This window comes from Pseudochaenichthys georgianus, chromosome 9 (assembly GCF_902827115.2).
Source record: "Pseudochaenichthys georgianus chromosome 9, fPseGeo1.2, whole genome shotgun sequence".
Lineage (NCBI taxonomy): Eukaryota > Metazoa > Chordata > Actinopteri > Perciformes > Channichthyidae > Pseudochaenichthys > Pseudochaenichthys georgianus.
In genome coordinates, this window is record NC_047511.1 from 45,896,740 (window position 1) to 45,920,042 (window position 23,303).

The following is a 23,303-nucleotide window of genomic DNA, read 5'->3' on the forward strand; positions in this document are numbered from 1 at the left end:
TCCCCCGCTGTCTCACGGAGAGATACCGCAGAATAGATCATGGATGATTGTTTTGTTTTGTTTTATTTATTTTATGGTTTCTTATTTTATTTTTCGTTATTTTGTTTTATTAGAGATGGAATGACATGATAATACACACTCTTCTACAGTAGGTGGCGGTATGCAACTAAAAGCTGTTTGAGATCCGCCATTAAAAAAGAGAAGAAGAAGAAGTTAAATTCCCAGCTCTTTCTAACCCGGGTCCACGTGGCGTCTCGTCGCTACGGTTCTCTCTCTGTGTTCCCGATAAAGTGTGTGTGAGCTCCAGCACTGCTGATCAATCATCTGTGTGTCTGGATAAACCTCCGAATGGACGCTGTGCTCTTTTTTCTGGAGCGTTTACCTCGGACTATAGGAGCTAGCTTAGCATGCTAGCTGGAAACACGTTAGCAACACTAGTCAGATTGAGAGTTTGATGGAGAGAGAAACGGTGTGTTTAACGGAGTCTGCAGGAAAAGGTGATCTAGTAAACATGAGTAAAGTCCAAATGCTGCTGTCGTTGAAGAAGCAGCGACTCACTGCTGCTGCTGAAGAAGAGATATTTGCTCTGTTTAAAAACACGATAGCAGAGCTCGAGGAGGAGCTGTCTCTTTCCAAAGAGGAGAACAAGAGACTCCAGAAGCTACTGGACGCTGTTTTACAGCCTCAGCTTCAGATACACAGAGCAGGTCTGTTCCCTTTACTCTTCATTAACACTTTAAACTCTTCAGTAACATTTTATTATCACATTAATAACAGTTTAGTGACTTTAGTCCCTTTATTGGCACTTGCTGCAGGTAGTAGATCCTGAAGTAAAAGTACAAACACCACACTGTGAAAATACTCCATTACAAGTTAAAGTACTGCATTCATATTTTATTTAAATACAAGTATGTAAGTATTATTAGACAAATGTACTTTATTATAATAATTATAATATCCTCCTGGGACCCAGCCCATTGAAAATGTCCACTGTAGTCTGTTAATGTAGTCAGGGAAAATGGTTTGTATCGTCGGTTAGCTGCGATTATTCCCGTTAATCTGGTATAACCCATTAATAGGTTCTTAAATATTAAAGGTCCCATGTCATGGCCATTTCCACTGATCATAATTCCATTGTTGTGGTCTACTAGAATAGATTTATACTGTGCAATTTTCCAAACTCACATTGGTTTCGCATACAGCATCTCTGTAAAGTATGTGTATTCAGCAGTATTCACTCTCTCCACTAAACGGCTCGTTGCAGCTCTTGCCCCCCCCCCTCCCTGTGAGCCCAGTGTGCTGCGATTGGTCGGGACGTTGTGAATCACGCTGAGCTCCGTGGAGGTGTGATTTCCTTGTTTAGCGATACACAGCCAAACACAGCCAAACTCATCCTGAGCATACACAAAGTCACAGCCGAAGTAAAAACAATAAGTGTGGCTTGATATTGAGTAAGAAAAAAGGTTGATAAACTCTGTGATAATGGGTCTGCAGAGAGAATTTCGCCGCGATCCCAACTGTCTGTTTTCAGCCTGCAGCCAGGGAGGAGAAATCAGCAGAGCTGCCTGCACTGAGTGTGTGAGGAAGTTCGTGGATTGGTCAATTTGGACCAATCAGCGGGGGCTTAACGTAACGGCTCCGCGGACGTAACGTAAAGGCTCCACGGATTGGTCCATTTCGTTCCGGGTACGGATGACATCATGCGTACCCGGAAGAATCAAATGGACAATGACGTATCTCCAACGAGGCGTTTTGGGGTGGTATTTTCTGTGTTAGAGTTTTACTCGCTACAGGGTGTACTTTGAGGGTTTTGACTCTGCACACCGTTTCTATGCATAAAAACCTTCATAACAACAAGGGAACGGGCAATAACTGGAAAAGCACGACATGGGACCTTTAAGATGCCCTGAGACACAGTGTAGTGAAAAAAAAAAAAGTCCCCGCTTTGGGGCCTAACGGGTTAAGAACAGAGCTTGAGAGGAGCATTTCAGCTGAAGGGCCACATATTCAAAAGAAGCAAAGTTCCCATAAGATGTCTTCCTGCATTGAATGGAATCATTGAACAAAATAGCAACTCCACACCCTTTCTTATGCATTATTTCCTGACTCATAAAACTAAAGTTGGGAGGGGTGGATTCGATAAGAACAGCTGCACTGTTATTTTGTTCAATCCAAGTGTCTGTTAAAAACATAAAATTGAGATTGTGCTCAGTGATAAAATCATTGATTAAAAATGTTTTTCCTGGCAAAGACCTGCCATTTAATAAAGCTAGTTTACCTTTGTTAAATACACTATCAGTCAAGGTTTTTTGTAACAAGCTGTGGCTGACATGGAATCACTTCTAAATTTGATAAACTCACACAAACGATAGAGCGCTTCCTGTTTCTAAGCTGATTCACCGCTCTCAATCTATTTCCTATCAACATAGATATCGGCAAAGCTACTCGCAGACGGGGCCCCGGCATGTCCTGGAAAGAGTTGAGAGTGCCATACGCCCTTGAGCCTGGACCCAGCACATATCAGTTAGAGTTTGCTGCGTTTTGTACACACACATCCTTATCAGGCTTCGGAGACCGCAGAGGCTGTCTTGAAGCTTGACGTAGGCACAGTGATGAAGACGGGGGAGATGGTGCGCTTCTCTGTTTCAATGATTGCGCTGGGCGTCGTTGAGGGGTGGGGGTAAAGGACATGCTGCCAACCCTGTGTGTCGCCTTCATGTGGTCATCAAACTCCAGGAGGAAGGGTGAATGGAGAGCAGAGAGAGCTGGGGGATGAAGGAAGAGTATCCTCAAAGGTGATAGGGGGGGTGAAGGGCGGTGGAGACTCCTCCATTTGTCTCATAGGTTTCCCATAATCAAGACATTCAAACAGGCGGGTGCATTGATACTTCTTCAAGGTTTTCTGCGCGATGTGTTGTGTCTTTCTTCTGTTTTGTATCCTCTTGTTGCTTGTCCTTGGCAGAGGGAACAGATTGACGAAGCAGGCAGTTGAATATGTCAGAGATAAACAATTTCACTCCTGACTTGTTCAGACAAACTCCATCTGCCTTAAAAAGATGTCTGCAGTCCCAGAAAAAGTTACAATTGTCAATAAAATGGACAGAACGGTCAGTACAGGCAGTTGAAAGCCACGTGTTCTGTTCAAACAATCTGCTAAATCTCTCCACTCCTCTTTTGACTGGCGGTAGAGGGCCACTGATGAACACCTCCGCATGTAGAGAGCCGACAGTTTCCCACAAACATTCAAAGTCTTCTTTAGTTTTCAGAAAAATAGGAAAATCAGCATTAAAAAGTAAGCAGAGGCAAGAGCAAGCAGAAAAGCGTCTGCACTGTAAGAAAGCAGGAAGCATCTTTGGTAGCCATGCTGGTTAAGGGTGCATTGTATTCTGAATACATCTCCAACAGTGAGACCAGCAAAGCCCCACCCTCACACCTCCTCCTCCATGCTTCACGGTGGGAGCCACTTATGCAGAAACTATCCGCTCACCTTCTCTGCGTCTCACAAAGACATGGAGGTTGGTACCAAAAATCTCTAAATTGGATCGATCAGACCAAAGTACAGATTTCCACTGTCTAATGTCCAATCGTTGTGTTTCTTGGCCCAAACAATCCTCTTCTTCTTGTTGTTCATCCTCGGTAGTGGATCTTAGAAGCAATTGGACCACAAAGGCCTGATTCACGAAGTCTATGCTGAACAGTGGATGTTAAGATTGTCTGCTCCTTGAGCTCTGTGACAGTTTGTCTTTGAGTTGAGTTGTTCTTGCCATAATATGGATTACAACAGTAGTCAAATAGGGCTCTCCACCGTGCACTAACCCTACCTCTGCACAACACAACTGATGGTCTCAAACACATTAAGAAGGCAAGTCATTCCACAAATGGACTCTTGACAAGGCTCACGTGTTATTTGAAAACCATTCCAGGTGTCTACCTCATGAAGCTGACTGAGAGAAGCCAAGTTTGAGCAAAGCTGTCATCAAGGCAAAAGGGGTCTACTTTGAAGAATCTAAAAATAAAAATCATATTCTTGATTTTTTAGCACTTTTTTGTTAACTAGATAATTCCATATATTTTCTTTTATAGTTTTGATATCTTCAGTATTAATCTACAAAGTAGAAACAAATTAAAATAAACAAATCATTCAATGAGAAGGTGTGTCCAAACTTTTGACTGGTACGGTATATAAAAAAACACACATTTTAATATTTAGCAGGTTCCCTCATCTATAATCATTTATACAAGATCAACTTTGAACATGTACAGCAGTAAAATAAAACATACAAAATAATCAAGAAACATCATAAATTAAACACTCACAGGGAACATTTTACAGCACCATCATTACTATGACATAAGAAGGTGCTGTAAAATGTTCTGATGATACTTGCATACTTTTACTTAAATAAGGTTTGAATGCAGGATTTTAATTTGTAACAGAATATTTCCATTCTATAGGCGTAGTCTATCTGTGAACGATCCCAAATACAATGTATTGTCTACATTGCAGCTAGTGCTATGCCAGAAGAAAAACTTTTTCATTTCTAACTGGAAGTGGAAAGGGCCTGGGCTACATAAGGTGAATTGAGACAACACAAATACACAATAGGTGGGACTAAGAAAGATAATATGAAAGTATAAAAACAAAGGCATTAATTAGGGCTGCAAAATGTCTCCTATTTTAATGGTGATTTGATTTTTAAATGCTAACACTTAACAGTTTTTTCTGACACTGCGTTTCCTGTTTCCTGCAGACGTCCAGCTGCTGGTGGTGGTTAAAGAAGAGCCTCTCCCTGACCAGCAGGAGTGGAGCACCAGTCTGGACCAGGAGGGCCCAGAGTCCCCCCCATACATTAAGCAGGAACAGGAGGAACTCGGGATCAGTCAGGAGAGAGAGCAGCTTCAGAAGCTGGAGGAGGCTAATATCACCAAGTCCACTTTCACTCCTGACCCTGTGAAGAGTGAAGATAATAAAGAGAAACCTCAGTCCTCACGGCCTCAACAAATACAAACTGAACACATGAAAACAGAAGCTGATCGAGATGACTGTCGAGGACCAGAACCAGCCAGGAACTCAGATCCAGAGAGCAGTTTACAACCAAAGACTGAGGACAACACTGGAGGCTGTTTTGAACCTTACATTGGAGACTCTTCTGAACCTGACACTGACGATAGTGCTGATTGGAAGGAGACCAGAGAACCTGCGTCAGGCTCAAACTCACTGAAAAATAGACAAGAATCTGTCAGTGATTCACAATGTAGTGCTGTAAAGAAACCATTTGGCTGCTCAGTGTGTAAGAAAACGTTTAAATATAGAAGCAATTTTCATAAACACATGACAGTTCACACAGGAAAGAAACCACACAGCTGCTCAGTCTGTAAGAAAGCTTTTTCACAGAATATACATTTAAAGGAACACATGAGAATCCACACAGGAGAGAAACCACACAACTGCTCAGTTTGTCAGATAGCTTTTTCACGGAGTGGAAGTTTAAAGGCACACATGAGAATCCACACAGGAGAGAAACCACACAGCTGCTCAGTCTGTAAGAAAGCTTTTTCAAATAAAAGCAATTTAAAGGATCACATGAGAATCCACACTGGTGAGAAACCATTCAGCTGCTCAGTCTGTGAGATAGCTTTTTCAAGGAGTGAAAGTTTAAAGGCACACATGAGAATCCACACAGGTGAGAAACCATTCAGCTGCTCAGTCTGTGAGATAGCATTTTCACGGAGTGGAAGTTTAAAGGCACACATGAGAATCCACACAGGAGAGAAACCACACAGATGCTCAGTCTGTAAGAAAGCTTTTACAAATAATAGAAATGTAAAGGAACATATGAGAGTCCACACAGGAGAGGAAATATAGAGCTGCAATGTTTGTGACAAAAGATTTAAATGGCGCAGTCATTTAAAAAGACACAAGTGTGTTGGTCGTCAGTCCTCACAGCTTAATGAAATTCAAACTGAGGATAACTGAGAGGCAGAGCCTCCAATCAAGAGCTCAGCTGAACACATGGAAACAGAAGCTGATGGAGAGTGTAGTGGCAATTTCTTATGTTACCTTTATATGGTAAAACAAAATGCTTCTAAAAGCATTGTCTAACACGACTGTACCATTTTCCTGATATGTGCTGTTTTCTCTGCATACTCTAATGAGGGTTATTATTCCCAAGCGCTTCAAGGCCACAGAGCTGATTTGGCAGACTATGTTGAAACTACTCTTTTTCACACAAAGTTTGCTACGGCTCAAGGACACAGGTGTCTTACACAAAGTTTGAACTCCCATAACAATATGAGACATCCGTGTGAAAGCAGATTTCTGGCGTTCAACCTAGCCACACAAAACTCTGTCTGCTCGCCCTATCTTGTATATAAGCTTTGCTATTTTGTGACTATTGCGCACACTCCTGCAGACTATCCTATACTCTGTGAGACCTGTGCCTTTGAATATTCAAATAAATAACCAGAAAGACAACTCTGTTTGTTTCACCATTTATTGATTGATTGATTGATATTCTGACTCGTGTGTCTCCACAGTATTGACTAGGTCTAAGATTTCCGTAACAACTTGGTGTTGTCGGCAGGATCTCTGCAAGTTCGATTGGGGACACCTATGGACGCTGGTGGTCGCTCCAGGATCCTCGGATTCTCCTCTACCTCGGCAGAAACCGTACGGGACGCGAGGACCAGCGCCGGGGTGGAACCGATTGACTTCACGAGATCCAACTAACTCAAAAGGCTTTCAATACTCTGTGAGATGTACAGTGTCTAAATTGTTTAAAGTTAAATGTAATTAAACTCCATGACATTTATGAGAGGGACTGCTCGAAAGTAGGATATTTGGTATATCCGTCGTAAAAGGTTTTACGATCAGTTTTTGAGTGATTTGTATCACATCACCGATGGGTGAAAAATAGTGTTTTGGTAACACAGGGTGTGTAGGTAACACATAAAGACTTTGTTAGGAAGCAAAGCAGAGTAGGGGGCTAGTACACCCCCGAGAGTCCGATTGTGGATGTCATGCGAGCAAAACATGGTGAAAACAGTCTAAATTAAATATCTGGACGGAAATGTTAGGATTTCCAAAGGGAGGTTCTTTGAGTAAAATAAAAATCAAGAACCTAAAGAATAAATTACAAGAACATGAAGATGGAATGAAGGGTAAAAATACAATTAAAGTAAAAGACTTAGAGGAGCTGGATTTTAAAATACTGGGAGGATGAAGCAGAATGCCGTGAAAGGAGGCAGTTGGCCTCTGCAATAAAGAAAATATTAAGGTTGAAGATGAATGTGAAGAAAAGAAGGAAAATAAATTATTTCCAAAACCATGTCAACCCCAGATATCTCTATATCCTTCCATTGCAGGCCTGAATGACCCTCTCCTCGACTCTGGGTATCCTTTCCCTCCCCCGGTGTACAACCCTGGCAATCCGGCTGGCCCACCTCCCCCGCCACTACAAGCCCCAGCCATGTAGTCAACAGACTCCCCGTCAACTCCAAGCTCGTCCACCCCCATCAGGCCCAAGTAGATGGGGACAACAGCGGAATAAACAAACCCGATGCCCTAGGGGACCAAGCAGGTTTTTGGGGGACACACCTCAGTAATGCCTTCCTCAACGGACTCACAGCCACAGCACAAGCCACGCAGAATTCTGGCCGCTCACAATACCGAGGGAGAGGCAGAGGAGGTTTTCCGAGGCAGAGGACAAGAAGCAAGACCTTCAAACGACGAAAGATGTTTCAAGTGTAGCAGTTTTGAACATTGGATCCGGGACTGCCCACAGAACACTGGCAGCGGAGGCAGAGGGGGACAGCAAGGATGGGGCCATTCACAATCAGACTGACCTACACCAGATGGGGAGGAAGGGGCCCAATCGAGCGAGACGGAAATTCAGCCAGCAGCATCGAACCAGGGAAGTCACACACACACACACACACACACACACACACACACACACACACACACACACACACACACACACCACACACACACACACACACACACACACACACACACACACACACACACACACACACACACACACACACACACACACACACATCATGCAGGCTATTGAGAAAGTGGAAGATTTAGAGAAAATGTCTGTAGTTGAAAATGGTACATATTTGAAATATGACACTGAAACAGCATTTAAGAAATGTCCCACATTGACTTTAGCTATCATGGGTGTTAATGTTACATTTCAGGTTGATTCTGGGGCTACCGACTCTGTGGTAAAAAGGGCAGATTTGCCTGATTGCAAATTTAGTGGTAGATTTATTCACTCAATAGGAGCGGCTGGGGTAACTGTGAAGGAGAAGTTTTCTGTACCACTTCAGTGTAAAGATAACGGTGATGACAGTCATCCATTTCCCACATCAGTCAAACACAGTTTTCTTTTATCATCTGTCTGCCCAATACATTTACTGGGCAGAGATCTGGTTCTCCAGTTCGGCTTAAACCTCATTTCCACTAATGAGGGTCTCAAAGTCCGACGGCCATCTCCATTGATGGTTCAAAACCCCACATTTAATGATAAAGAACTGTTGAATGTGTACCAATGGCTGCTGACATATCCTGATTCTCAGGCGTTGTTGCGTTTGACTGATCAACATGTTTTTCCACCTGCTGTGTTCATGGAGACTTCTCATTTGCATTGTACTGCTAACGTGGTTGATGAACCATGTAAATACTATAAGGAGAGTTTTCTGCTGGAATGTTTGAATGATGAGCTTAAAACTATGTATTGGAATTTGCTGCATAGCGCTATTTCTGTTACACTCACACCCATACAAGCTGTATCAAATCCCAGGGGCGGTCCCAAACATTTCACTAGCCAGGGGCCCCACTGATAGATGGAGAGATTTGGGTCCAATCGTTAAAGACTGGGAATCTAGTACTGATTGGACTAGCACAGACGACCCATTGATTAAGTATTCCTCATCACATGACGTGTTTAAGTACAGCATTGACTGCCCAGTTCATGTACTGCGTTCTCTGATTCTCACAGGCAATGATGACTATGTTAACCCTGTTCCTGGCCCATCTGGCCCGGAGTTCTCATTCTTCAGTCATATTTCTGAGCTCCCTGGCGCGCTAAAAACAGTGCCTCAAACACTGTGGGCAGCTCACAAATATGATGTAGGTTTGATTCGCTCTGCGGAGCCTGTAGTTATCACTCCTAAGTCCATGTTCCGTCCAAATCAACCCCAGTACCCATTGAAACGTGAAGCTGTTGATGGCATTCGGCCAGTGTTTACCTCTCTGCTTAAACAAGGGTTCATTATTCCGTGTAACGATTCCCCGGTACGCACTCCAGTGTTTCCTGTCAAAAAGATCAGAGACAAACCTCCTGACGAGTGGAGATTTGTCCAGGATTTACGAGCTGTAAATGCAGCTGTGCATGCACGCGCACCGCTCGTTCCAAATCCTTATCTGATTCTTTCCCAAGTTCCAGCCTCTGCAGCATGTTTTACTGTCATCGACCTCTCAAATACATTTTTCATTGTCCCTGTACACAAAGACAGCCAATTCTGGTTTGCATTTGAATATGATGGTAAACCTTACACATTCACACGTTTGTGTCAAGGCTACTGTGAATCTCCTACTGTGTACAACCAGGCATTGTGTACAAGTTTGGCCTCTCTACAAGTTTCTAAAGGCACCACACTCATACAGTATGTTGATGATCTTATGATTTGCGCGCCCACAGCTGAACAATGTGAAACTGACACTATTGCTTTGTTAATGCACCTCACAGCCGAGGGCCACAAGGCCAGTTTGTCAAAACTCCAATATGTACAAAGAACAGTTACATTTTTGGGTCATGTCATTTCAGGACGGGGGAAAACGCTTTCAGATAAGCGTATTGCATCATTGGCTGTCACTAAGCGACAGATGATGTCATTTTTGGGTATGTGTTCATACTGCAGGTCATTCATTCCAAACTATTCTCCAATCGAATTGCCACTCCGTACTATCACGCACGTCACTGGTTTGAAACCTACAGATCACCTCATATGGACACCGGAAGCCGAGGAAGGCTTCATTAACATGAAGCTGGCTCTCCAATCCCCACCGACGCTAGGTCTACCTGATCACACTAAACCTTTCACTCAGGCAGTGGATGAACGACATGGGTGTATGACCTCAGTTCTCCTTCAAGATCATGGAGGAAAACAGAGGCCTGTTGCCTATTTCTCCTCCAAGCTAGATCCTGTAGCTGCTGGCCTGCCTAAATGTCTCCGTGCAGTTGCTGCAGCTGAGAAAGCGCTCAACTCCTCACGTGACATTGTGGGATATGCACCTTTGACCCCGTTAGTTCCACATGCTGTTTCTCTCATCCTCTGTGAACAGAGAACATCACACCTCTCTGCCTGTTGGACATGCCTAATGTTTATGTCAAGCGATGTAATACTCTGAACCCAGCGTCTCTTATGCCTTTGCCTGAAGACGGTGACGACTGTGTTGCCGAACTTCTCATTGTGTGCACACCTAGACCGGACTTAAAAGACGTTCCTCTGACCAACGCTGACCTCATTTTGTATGTTGATGGGTCTGCCTCTCGCGACCAAGGGGGGCACTAATCGGGTGGGTTTTTCTGTTGTTTCAGATTCTGCTGTACTCCGTTCCGGCCCACTCCCATGCCACCTCTCAGCACAAGCAGCAGAGCTCATCGCACTAACTGAAGCCTGCACATTTGCAGAAGGTAAAACTGTGACTATCTACACTGACTCACGTTATGCTTTCGGGGTAGTACACGATTTTGGGGCTATTTGGAAGTGTAGACAATTTCTGAAATCTGATGGCAAACCAGTACTTAACCATGTACTGGTTGCAGGCTTACTAGACGCCATTCTGCTCCCATCTGAAGTTGCAGTCTGTAAATGTGCCGCACACGCAAGCAGTACAGACCAAGTTTCCCTAGGAAATGCATCTGCTGACTCAGCCGCAAAGGCAGCTGCTCTGACTCCTCTCGCACCTCACGCACACTCATTTGTTAAAATCCCTGTCTTCTCCTTCACTGACAAAATGTCATCACTGACTTCCATGCAGCAGCTAGCTACACCAGTTGAGAAGGCTTAATGGAAGGCTGCTGGGGCTGCTTTTGACCCAACCTCCAGCATCTGGGTTGGTCCAAATTCCAATCCATGTCTCCCAAGACATTTCTTCCCTCATTTTGCTAAGTTGACACATGGGTGGGATCATGTGTCAAAGGGAGGGATGTTAGATGCTATCAATCAGGAGTGGTTCACAAGAGGGTTCACAGTAACAGCTCAAAAGCACTGTGAAGCATGCCTAATTTGCATTACGCAAAATTCTGGTTGACCAGTAAAGGTTACAGGACCCGGAGCACATCCACCTCCCACCAGGCCATTTGAGCACCGAATGCTGGATTTCAATGAGCTTAGCCCATCAGAGGGTAAGAAGCACTGTCTGGTGGTGGTTGACATGTGGTCCAAATGGGTTGAAGCTTTCCCAGTAAAAGCACAGACAGCAAATGCTGTGGCAAAGGCACTAATGAGGGAAATCATTCCTAAGCCGCTTTCACACCGCAGGACTTGCGGTACTTTAGTGCCGGCACTAAAGTACCACTAAAGTACCACGGCACTAAATCCGCCAGGGGGCTAGTGCCAATCGCATTCACACCGCAGTACTTTCCCTGAGGCACGATTACGCTGACGTCACTTCGTCTTCTTCTTCTCTGGGTTTACTGGCAGGCCGCAAAACCACTTCACGGCGAGTACAACAAAAAAACGAGAGAAGAAGAACTACACGGGGGGGAGGGGGTATAAAGCCCATCCGCTGTATGAGGCGTTTGTTTACTTTCCAACCTCAGACATGATGGAGTTCATAAGGGTAATTTACAAATAAAATACCCCATTATAACAATGGACTTTATCTTTATGTATTTATTATATATTACCCCCTCAGGCTGATTTTGGAAAAGGACATCAACCCTTGTTTGGTGTTTTTCCCTTATTTATCTAAAACAAATGACATGATAAATTACTTGTGTTTATGTGTGTAAAACTTGTGTTTCTGATCAATTCAACCACCGACACCTGTCTGCTCTCACATTCTTTTATTCTGCAAATTTGGGGTGGGACACAATAAATAAAGCTTCGCCAGTTTGTTTGTTTTATTGCACAGTCAAGACATAACAATAACGGCATCATGCTGTTCCAGGTGTGTCGTATGCATGTAAATTGAAGTTAAATAACAGTGTGAAATGTAAAATAAAGTGTAAGTAGTTTCAAAACAATGTAACAGTGGCAATATATATAGCAGCAGACACGCCTTAGTGCAAGTTAGGTGTCAGTATTAAAAAACAGTGGCAATATATATATATAATAACAATAGAAAATCGTTACCACTCTTATTATTGTGGTCTTTAATTTTTTTATAGTCCTGCCTGAGTTTCTTTATTTTTACCCGGCATCCGTGTGCACTGTGCACGATTCCCAGCTCAAGTAGCGAACATCGCTCAAAACATTTGGAGTTGGGAACTGCTTTCTGTAGAAGATGCTGCATCCCGTCCTTGGAGTAAATTGCCAGAAGCACCGACACTTCCTCATCATTCCACCGCTCCGGTGTAGTACGTGTGGTCATAACTGCTTTAAAGTACAAAAAACGACTCGCTCAGGTGTGGATGTGGTTTTGTAGCGAGGAAAAAAATGGCTGCCTAACAAAACAAATTCAGAGTCTAATGGGGCGTGGTTTGCAATTCGCCCAGCCAATAGAAATAGAATAGAAATGGGCACTCTTTTGTCACCAGGTTCGTACCACCTCTCTAGCAGGGACTAAAAAGTACCAAAAGAGTTCCAAAAGAGTTCCCGGCACTGAGTAGTGCCGGCGGTGTGAACGCGACATTATTGGTACTAACGGAACTAAAGAACTAAAGTACCAGGGAAAGTCCTGCGGTGTGAACGCGGCTCTAGATGGGGACTACCAGACAAAATTTCTAGCGACAACGGTACACATTTTGCTAATGAGGCCATCACCCAGATAGGAAAATACCTGGGCATGGACATCAGAAAGCATTGTGCGTATCATCCACAGAGTGGGGGTGGGGTGGAAAGAGAGATCGGCACAATAAAAAACAAGCTAGCAAAATGCTGTGCAGACACAGGTCTGTCATGGACACAAGCTCTGCCCATTGTGCTGATGTACATGCAGATGCGGAAACAAACACGGAGCCAACTCAGCCCATTTAAAATCCTTTTTGGGGCTCCTCCACAGATTGGACTCAAGGCTCCAGGATGTCCTCTTCCCTCCACAACTTTGTATTTCATAATTTTTTATTATTGTATCAGACAAAAACTACAGTTTTTTTGCATTTATTAGGCTATTTATTACATGATATAAAACTGTTAACCTTGTAATAAGAAACAAATAACTCTTATAAGAGAATTAAAAATAATACACAGGCCTACATTAAAATAAATTAAACACAGCACTTGGGAAGTCCTCTGCACATTTGAAGGGAAAACAAATATTATTAAAATGGGCCCACTTTGAAATAAATAAAACATATAGCTGCACCCTAAAAAGAGTTAAAGGTAGGGTAGGTAAGAATGGAGAAACCAGCTCGAGTGCGCTAGAATTTGAAAGTACACAACCGGAAAAAATATGCCTCTTCCTTCAGACTTCAGAGTCCCTCCTCCAACACACACAAACGCGCACATGACCAATGAGGGCACGAGATACGTTTGTGCACAGATGGAAGGCTGACAGGCAGGTAGGCCATCCAGTTATTTTAGCCGGTCCAGTTTATTTTGACAGCGCTACGGCTTCCAGAGATACATTTTTGTATGTATTTATTGTCAAAGCATTTAATATATTCATTGCTATCGGGACGTTAAGAGCATTCCATGGAATATAACAAAAAGTGTTTTCTGAAATAAATTACATACCCCATTGAATTATGACTGAAGATCGTCAGCTGTCTTCCTCTCCCTTGTTGTTCCTCGATACGTAAAGGCTGCACCACTACCGTTGACAACTTCTCTACATATCAAACATACCGGTAAACCAGCATCGTTTGCTGTGAAAGCTTATAACTCTGTCCACACAGAATTAAATCCTGTGTTCCTCCGGTACTTTTCTTTGATTTATCCATAGTTCGCTCATCGAGCCGGGGGTCAGGTTATTCGCCTCCAAGAAAAGGCGCTCGCGCGGGACCGTAGCAGGATGTGACGCATATTTTAGTTGACCTAATTAAAACCGTTTTGTTTTTTATTTATGTGTCACAGTCAAGCGGCAAACTCTATGGTAGAGCCGGGACGCCAATAAGGAAGTGCCACACACTGCAGTTCATATATTGGCCGATAGGCGATGGCTGCAGAAAGGAGCAATTTCCATAGACCCCCATGTTAAAATGCCCAATTTTACAGCAGAAAACAACATGTTTCTACCCCTGGCTCCATACATTTTTATTATCGATATAGTTAGATTCCACCTTCATGATTATGGATCTGTGAGTGAATTTTTTTCTAACTCGACCCTTTTATTTATATTAGGTCTTAACGTTTTTGCATAAATTAGGGCGTGGTCACTTTGATGGACACGTACATGCCTCACTGTTAGCTAACAGCAACTTGTCCACTCTGCTAGGCTACAACCATAGAGGCTACAACGTTAGTTAGTCATAGTACTGTACTTGACCCTTTAGCTTTAGCCGTGTTCGTGGTGATTGTGCCTTTTAGGGAATATTGTTACAAATACCAGACAATTAAAATGTCGTGCTGTGCGCTTGAATGTACTAACAGAACTTCCAAGAAGTCTAAAATGATAATATTATACATGTTAACCCCGTTAGCAGGTGTTTGTGTGCTTAGCTTAGCTTGTTATGTAGCTTATTAGCCAGCTAAGGCCGTAACCCTTGTACATGTTGTGTATCATGTGTATATCATGTTGTATCATGTTGTACATGTTGTATATATATATATACAGTTTAGTTTATGATTCAGCCTTGGGTAAGACTTTTATAGTCTATGGCTATGACGCCCATAATGCTAAATGGGAGCACATGTTAAAAGGGGACCCAATTATCCCAGTGGTGGCCGCCGAAGCTAACCGGAGCCGTAGCTAACCGGAGCCGTAGCTAGCCCTTTGCGGCTCCGTTAGCTTCGGCCAGCGGCGGAGCCCGGCGTTATAACTGGAGATCAAGGAATGCAGCGAAACGCGGACTTGGTTCGCCTGCAGCCTTCTATAGTATTAGCTAAAGAAATGATGTTGAACAAGGCTTATTAAGCTGAACATCGCCACAATTGTTCTGCTATGTATCGGTACTTATTTTATTTTCTTAACGTGTGAATGACAAGCATTAAGAATAACAACAAATAGCTATTTATCTTGCATATTGTCTCGTTTGATTATGAATGTAACGTTTATATAGTGGAACTACACTGTTTTATCAAAACCAAAGTGCCACGCAGTAACTTGGTATGCATGTATTTCAGCAGGAAATGTGCAACCTAGATTACATTTAATGTAATGTTTAGTGAAATTGCCTCCCTCAAACATGGCTCAAATATTGTCTCCAATGACAGTCCACTGTACAAGCTAGACCCCATACTGGAGGATGACATTCTCAGAGTTGGTGGTCGTTTGCACAAGTCTGCATTACCATCAGAAACAAAGCATCTTGTTATTCTTTCCAAAGACCTGCATGTCTCCCAGCTCATTTGACGTCATATCCATCAACAACTACACGCTGGGAGGAACCACATGCTGTACAGACTTCGACAGAGGTATTGGATAATTAATGCCAATTCAGCTGCAAGAAAGACCATTACAGAATGCATGGTGTGTAGACGGCATAGAGGAAAACTTGGGGAACAGAAGATGGCAGACCTGCCCGAAGAGAGAGTTGTGCCAGACAAGGCTCCTTTTACTACAGTGGGAGTTGATTATTTTGGCCCCATAGAAGTGAAAAGAGGAAGAAGCCTTCTAAAAAGGTATGGAGTGATTTCCACTTGTCTGACCAGCCGTGCAGTACACCTGGAGGCAGGCCCTCCTTAACCTGCCATCAGGCCCTGGGGCTGATTTGTTTGTTTGTTTTGTAGGCCCCCTATTTAAACAACAAATGAAAGTCATTTATAGCCTCGGCAGGCTCTGTGATCGCACTTCTCCACTCTGCTCTACGCGCGCCTGGTCCTCTCCTCCAGATGAGTGACGTATCAGGCCTCCCTCATGTATTTGTCCGGTTGCCGTTGGCTCCCCTCCACGTAGCAAGTCTTCGTCGTCCTCTCCATCTCCTCCAACAGATAATGTCCCTCCTGTCTGTTTTTCCTCTCCCGCTACTCCATCGCTATCAGAACCAGACGGCCTACTTGGCTCCGAGGCCCCGTGGCCGGCACCGCTGCCGCTCGGTACAGAACTCATCTGTCCTTCCTCCTCATCCTGGCCTACAGGTTTAAAATAACCTGTAAGCTTCGGCATTTTTTGTAATAGCTGCTTGTCTCGAAACTCCTTTTCCCTCAACAATTTCCTTTCCCGAGTGCCACTCTTAAACTTTTTCTTCTCAAACTTTTTCTCCTAAACAACCTTCATCTGTCACTCAATCACTCGCAATTTGAATAAGTCACATGTGAAACATATTCTCATTCTGATTGGCTGTTAAGTGGTGCCCACTGACTGTTTCGGAGTCATCATGTTTGAGAAACATCTCTGGAATCCATCGATCTGATTGATTAGCGGAGCAAATGATCAAAATACTACGGAGGGAAGATATTTTCGTTTGGATTACTGGTCTGGGGGAAGCTCGCGAGTGTGTGTGTTTGTGTATTTTTGCATTTGTGTGTATTGTGTTTGTTTCCCGGGGAAAACACTCACGAGAAACACAGGCTGTTGTTATGCCTGCTGTGACATCAAGTTACTCCGTTCTCCGCTTGTAATTATGCCGTTACAAGCTTCAAAATTGTATTTATCATCTGAATTTGCCGAAACAATTTTAATATTCTGAAAGCCAAGACTTTGTTTATTTGAAACCAGATGAAAACAAACTGTAACGGACCCTGCTGTGTTATCTATGATTACTATACGCCTTACATTCATAATGTCAGCCGGAGGGAGGGGGGAGTGAGTGGCGAGTGAGAGCTGTCATCTTCCCTTTACAAGCTTCAAAAATGTATTTATCGTGTGATTTTGGAAATAAAAGTTTCATATTCTGAAAGCCCAGACTTTGTTCATTTAAATGTCTTTTAAAAACATCCGAAATAAAAAACTTTTTTTTTTTAATACAATTTTTTTTTAAAACTTTTTTATTGGCTCATGATAGGCCCCTGATCTCCGTACGCCCCTTGGCTTCAGCCCAGGTCAGCCCGTGCATTAAGGCGGCCCTGCCTGGAGGTGGCACATTCCCTTGATACAGACTCTTGCATTAATGCCTTGAGGAGATTCATTTGCAGAAGAGGCCCTGTGTCAAGTTTAAGATCTGACAACGGCACACATTTTGTTGGAACAAACAAGGAGTTGAAGCAAAGTCTTGCTGCTTTGAATAATGCAAAGATCCAGGATGCCCTAATTCAGGATGGAATTAAGTGGAGCTTTAATACGCCAACAGCCTCACACCAAGGTGGCGTTTGGGAGCGTCTCATTCGATCAGTAAGGAGTATACTGACCTCTGTTCTTGGACAACAGGTTTTGGATGATGAAGGCCTGCAGACACTGCTTTGTGAAGTAGAGGCGATACTAAACGACAGACCCCTCACAAAAGTGTCTGATGACCCTAATGACCTCGAGGCCCTCACCCCAAACCATGTTCTTCTGCTGAAGGGAAAACCCATCTTTCCCCCTGGACTCTTTGAAAAGAGTGACCTGTACATCAGAAGGAAATGGAAGCAAATACAGTATATCGCAGAGTTGTTTTGGAAAAGATGGACATCTGAATACTTACTTGTGATGCAAGAAAGACAGAGATGGGCAGCCCCAAGAAGAAACTTCGCCCCAGGAGATATTGTCATCATTGCCGATGCTACAGCTCCAAGAGGATCCTGGAAGATGGGTCGAGTTGTGAGTACCAAGTCTGACTCCAAAGGATTGGTCCGCTCTGTGTGCATCCAAACCAAAACCAGCGTCTTGGAGAGACCTGTGACGAAGATCTGCCTGCTGGTGGAGGCCACAGAATAAGATCATGGACAATTCTATCTATTTTCTCTTCCTATCATCTGTTTATCTTTCAGCGGCTACAGAGAAGGTGAAACAGAAGACACTATGGCTCATGGATAGAGAGAATAGCTCCCTTATATGTTTTACATAAGGGTAATTGTGATTCTCATAATTAGGGGCCGGAATGTGGAAGCTATTCAGTATTTTTCACATTTATTTAATGTATTTATTTGTTATTTTTTGTTTTGTAGAATTAATTGATTTACAGCCATATTAATTAAGTTAAGTTGTGTTCCAGCTAAAATGCTTTTATTTTGAAGGTGATGGGTCAATTTGGGCACACAGCTGGGTTTATTTAAGGCAATCAGGGCACAGCAGCAGTCAGTGGGCACCGGGGAGGTCTCTGGTTTTTTATCAGTGTCAGGGCTGAGTTCAGCAAACATTTAACCACCTTTTGCTGTATTGTTCCCGCAAGGTGAAACTAATAAATACAACAAAAACGTTGATGCCTTGTCTGGACAATGGATTAATTACCGGCTCCTGATCTGCGTAAGGTCCACTGTGCCTGGTGCCTCAGTGGCCTTTTGAAACTTTGTTGTTGTTGACAAATAGCCACTACAACTATTATACAGTGGAGTGCTACCAAACTCACCTCAGACATTAATGGTCTCTAACTTGCTACACTACAAAACTATATTTGGAAATGTATTTTCATTATCGTTATGTTATTTTAAAATAAAGTGTATTGGTAAGTATAAGTTACTGTCAATCAGGAGACCCCTTAATTTTAACCAGAAGCTATTGAAATGTAACTCAAAAGAACATCTCCTATTTATTCATAAACCATAACACTGTTTTATTGTTCTTTCATTAATTAACGTACAGACTGAATATATACATGGTATACTATCACCTACATCAAAGCAAGATCCATCAAAAGTAGAACAGTCTTTTATTCTTCAATAAACTAGATATCACACACATTGATATATACATATATATGTTACACATTGTATATACAGTATGTTATATATAAATTAAGACATGAAACAACTTTTTCATTAGCTATGAAACAGTAAAATTGTCACAATGTTATGAAGGACCCAAATGCAGCACTCGAGAAACCAAGGAGTATTGATAATGAACTTTAATGGTAATAATACCAGAGCAGAGGGATAACGGTATCAGCCAGATGATGTGCAGGCAAACGAACCAGAGGACGGCGGGCAGAAGGTGAGTCAGGGCCGGGCAGAGGGTCAGGGAGCAGGCGAGGCGGTCAACCAGTGGCGGAGCCAGGACATTTTCAGTGGGGTAGCCAGGATGGAACCAGTGATCATTTTGGGGTGACATTGAAATCACTATTATATGAACATAATAAAAATGAACATCTCACTAGAAAATAAGGGGTTATTTAAGGCACCTACAACACACCTCTACATTATTTGGGATTAAGTGGTGGAATAGATCAAATAATATCCAGTATATCCAACTATTGTTTTCGTATTCCCGCAGGCAAAGTATCAACAAAGCTTACATTATACAAATGTAATGCAATATACAGACTGTTTAGCTTATGGTGATCAGCAGCCCTATGAGCTCATTCTCTCAGTGTATCATCAGGAATACAGAGACACACACATCATTTAAATAAGAGTTTTTAAATTCAATGATAGGTTAAGAATAAACATCTTAAAGTAAATAACAATAAACAATAGCCCTTAACCCTGTAAGGCCCCCGGTTGTAATTTTACAACATTACTTGAAGCTATCCTAAAAAAGTCAGTAAATGTTTTGGTTTTTTAAAAGACTACATTTACATAGTCAAACGGTCCTTTTGTTCAGCCTCACAATGCTATTGGGTAGTAAATGTGTTAGGTCCTGCCCTCTGGCCATACACGCCAGGGATTTTGGGCCCCATGAAAATATATCACATTGGGCCCCACCACCAGGCCCACGCCAACCAAGCACAATTGCTGTAACCACACCTCCAGAACCCAACCCACTCATTTATGCTTTAAATAGCTCTACCTGTACAGGCTTGCATCTACCTTGTAGTCCAATACTAACCACACAATATTTACTGACACTGAGCTGTGAAAATATAACACTTACGGGGAGACAGGGCTGCTAAGTCTAGAGATGGATCTGTTGGTCCTGGCAGCAGGGGGAGGGACAACTGATTTAGTATGAATAGCTGCTAAAAATGTACCTGCATTTACTAAATGTCAGCTAAAAGAGCAGTGAAATCAAAAACCTGTATAGATATTAACAGTACTTAATGTCAGCTTACTAAAAAAAAAACATAACAATTATTATTTACAATGGACTAAGCATGGCTAACAGACACATTTCCACCACTCATGGACCACACCCACCTTTTTTTTGAAAAACTGGGATACTGTCGCCCTTTATTCCCTCTCTCTTGTCTTTCTCTCCTTTCTTTTCTCTTTTGAAAGCCTGACTGTGTTAGTCGTTGAGACATGGTATAATACTACATAATAATCATTGATTGATAATTGATTATGCGATCATTGATTATGCGATCAAACATGCAGGGTTTTATGTGATTTTGTGCGGTGAAATTGCGGGAAGTTGCGAAATATGCTAAATATGCAGAAAAAATAAATATTGGGCTGTCTTATTTATTCTCTCTCACACACAACCTGCCACTAACGTTAAACCCCTTTACTATTCAATTACACACACACACACACACACACACACACACACACACACACACACACACACACACACACACACACACACACACACACACACACACACACACACACACACACACACACACACACACACACACACACACACACACACACACACACACACACACACACACACAGCCCTGCTCCTGCCGCCCGCTTGTGGCAGACCACACTTCCACGCTCACCGGCAGGCACCGACTGGCCATCGGGAGGACCGGGAGGGTGTGTGTATGTGTGGCCCGAGCGAGCGAGAGAGACCTTACGTGCATTGTTGTTGTTGTTGTTAGCATCTGGTGCTAGCTAGCTGCGCTAACGGATATACGGAGCTGTTTAAATGAAAACAGAGGAGCGACATTTCGCCACAACTGCACCGAGCACTTGACTTTATGCAGGAAGCAGACAGCGGGACATTGTAGGAGAAGTCAGCACCCTCATGATTGCAGCAACATGACTGCAGCGTCCAGGCAGCTCCCGTTCGAGCATATGCCTTGAGTTGCACATAGCTCCAACGATCCAACACACACACACACACACACACACACACACACACACACACACACACACACACACACACACACACACACACACACACACACACACACACACACACACACACACACACACACACACACACACACACACACACACACACTTTAGCAGATTAGATTTGTTCATCTTGGTGTTTTCTCTCTCGTGTGAGTTCCACACGTTCACGTTTTGTTTACCTTCTGTGATGCGCGAGCTGATGACGTCGCCACTTCACGTCAAGACGAGTTCACTTTTTTTTCTTCTCAACTTTGTGTGGAAAAATGCGGGGATTATGCGGCCTTTTGATAAATATGCGCCATTTTGCTGATTATGCGGTAAATTCTGCGATCGCAGAATCGCGTTTTTCTGGAGGGTCTAACTAGCATCCCTGCTCCTAACATGCTCTCACTCTCTGCTAGAAAGTGCAGGCGGTGCTGCACCGCGTCTGGAGGCAGGAGCAAACCATTACATGTAAATAGAAGGGGGTGTACAGAGGCTTTGGATAATTAACTTTTGGAAGAAAATAAGTTAAATGAATTGTAAGTTTAGTGAGTACATTATCAATATAACGCCTAATAATGTTAATTCTTGATGAATGATGAAAGGTTACTACATTTTTTTTTTGGGCCCCCATGGTGAGGGTGTTTGGGGTGGCCAATAGGGTGGCCGTGGCCACTCCCAGCCACCCCCCAGATCCGCCACTGCGGTCAACGTAGGTACAGGCAGGGTCAGACAGCAGGCAATGCAGGATAGTCCAAGGACAGGCAGGATCAGGGAACAGGCAGAGCAGGCAGGTCGGGGAACAGGCAGAGCAGGTAGGTCGGGGACAGGCAGGGTCGGAACCGGGTAGGCAAGCTGGTGACAAACGCGTGAAAGACTAGCATGAAGGCAAAGTAGGGTGTGTGTCTGGTGAGGGTTTAAATACTGGCAGTAAAGCTAATGGGTGCAGAAGAGAAAGAGAGTGAGCAAAAACGTGGGTGTGGTGAACAGGTGAGACAGGTGAATGGAAAACTACTGGTGCAAGATGGAGCAGACTGTGACGGAACTAAAGTTAACATTGAAAAATAAAACATTTCAGGCTTTTTACCTACTGTACAATATTAATGAACAACTCTACAATCTAATGTCATATGGAAAACTAGTGATGGCGAGATGCAGCCTTATGAAGCTTTGAAGCTTTCCAGCCAATTGGTTCGCAAAAGGGTTCATCTCATGAGGCTTCATCATGGGCTTCATTTGAACACAAGCCCCCCCTGTTGGTCAAATTGTGTAAAACAGGCAGATTAGACATCTCAACAGTGTGCTCTATCTCATACCGAGTTCCCAATGAGTAAAGCCTTAGAATAACTCTAAACAACGAACATAAAATCATATTTTCATGTTAACAATATTGTATTTATTCCAGTTTAATGATTGTGATTGAAAAGCCTAAGGAGGCTGGTAAACATTGCAAAGAGGGATTTATATTCCTTAATAATATTCATAAACTTAACCATGTTGTAGCCTGAGAAAGGCTAAACCATATCAAAGAATACATTTATTAAGTACATTATCTCATTTAGCTGTAGCTTTTATAAACAACAACAAATAAGTATTGTTCAGCCGTTGAACCAGGGACCCTGCGGTCATGAGTCAACTGCTTTCCAGCTGAGCCACAGCACACATGCTGAATCTCACTGAAAACACTGTAAGATATCTATTCCTGTATTATTGATGTTTTTATTCCTACATTTATTTATGCTTGTATCTATTTATTATGACATGTTCCGACCTCTATAAGTGAGGGTCTGAGCGCTCTTGATTCCATTGTGTCCCCGGGCCCGCCGGAAGGGCTAATATGGTTCTTCTTATTATACATCCATGGGTATTATGAGCGTTGTGGTTCAACGGTTCAACCGATCTGAATTGCTTCCTGAAGCAGTCACGTGGTATCGACAGGC

General features: G+C 43.1%; 1 protein-coding gene across 1 annotated transcript in view; it reads left to right on the forward strand.

The window, feature by feature from the left end:
- The first annotated feature begins 526 nt into the window (after positions 1-526).
- LOC139434469 (uncharacterized) overlaps positions 527-23,303 on the forward strand; it is a 36,786-nt gene continuing 14,009 nt past the window's right edge. The window contains exons 1-2 of the mRNA XM_071204307.1: positions 527-707; positions 4,752-5,202. Coding sequence (XP_071060408.1) covers positions 527-707; positions 4,752-5,202 — 632 coding nt within the window. The remainder of the gene's footprint in view (positions 708-4,751; positions 5,203-23,303) is intronic.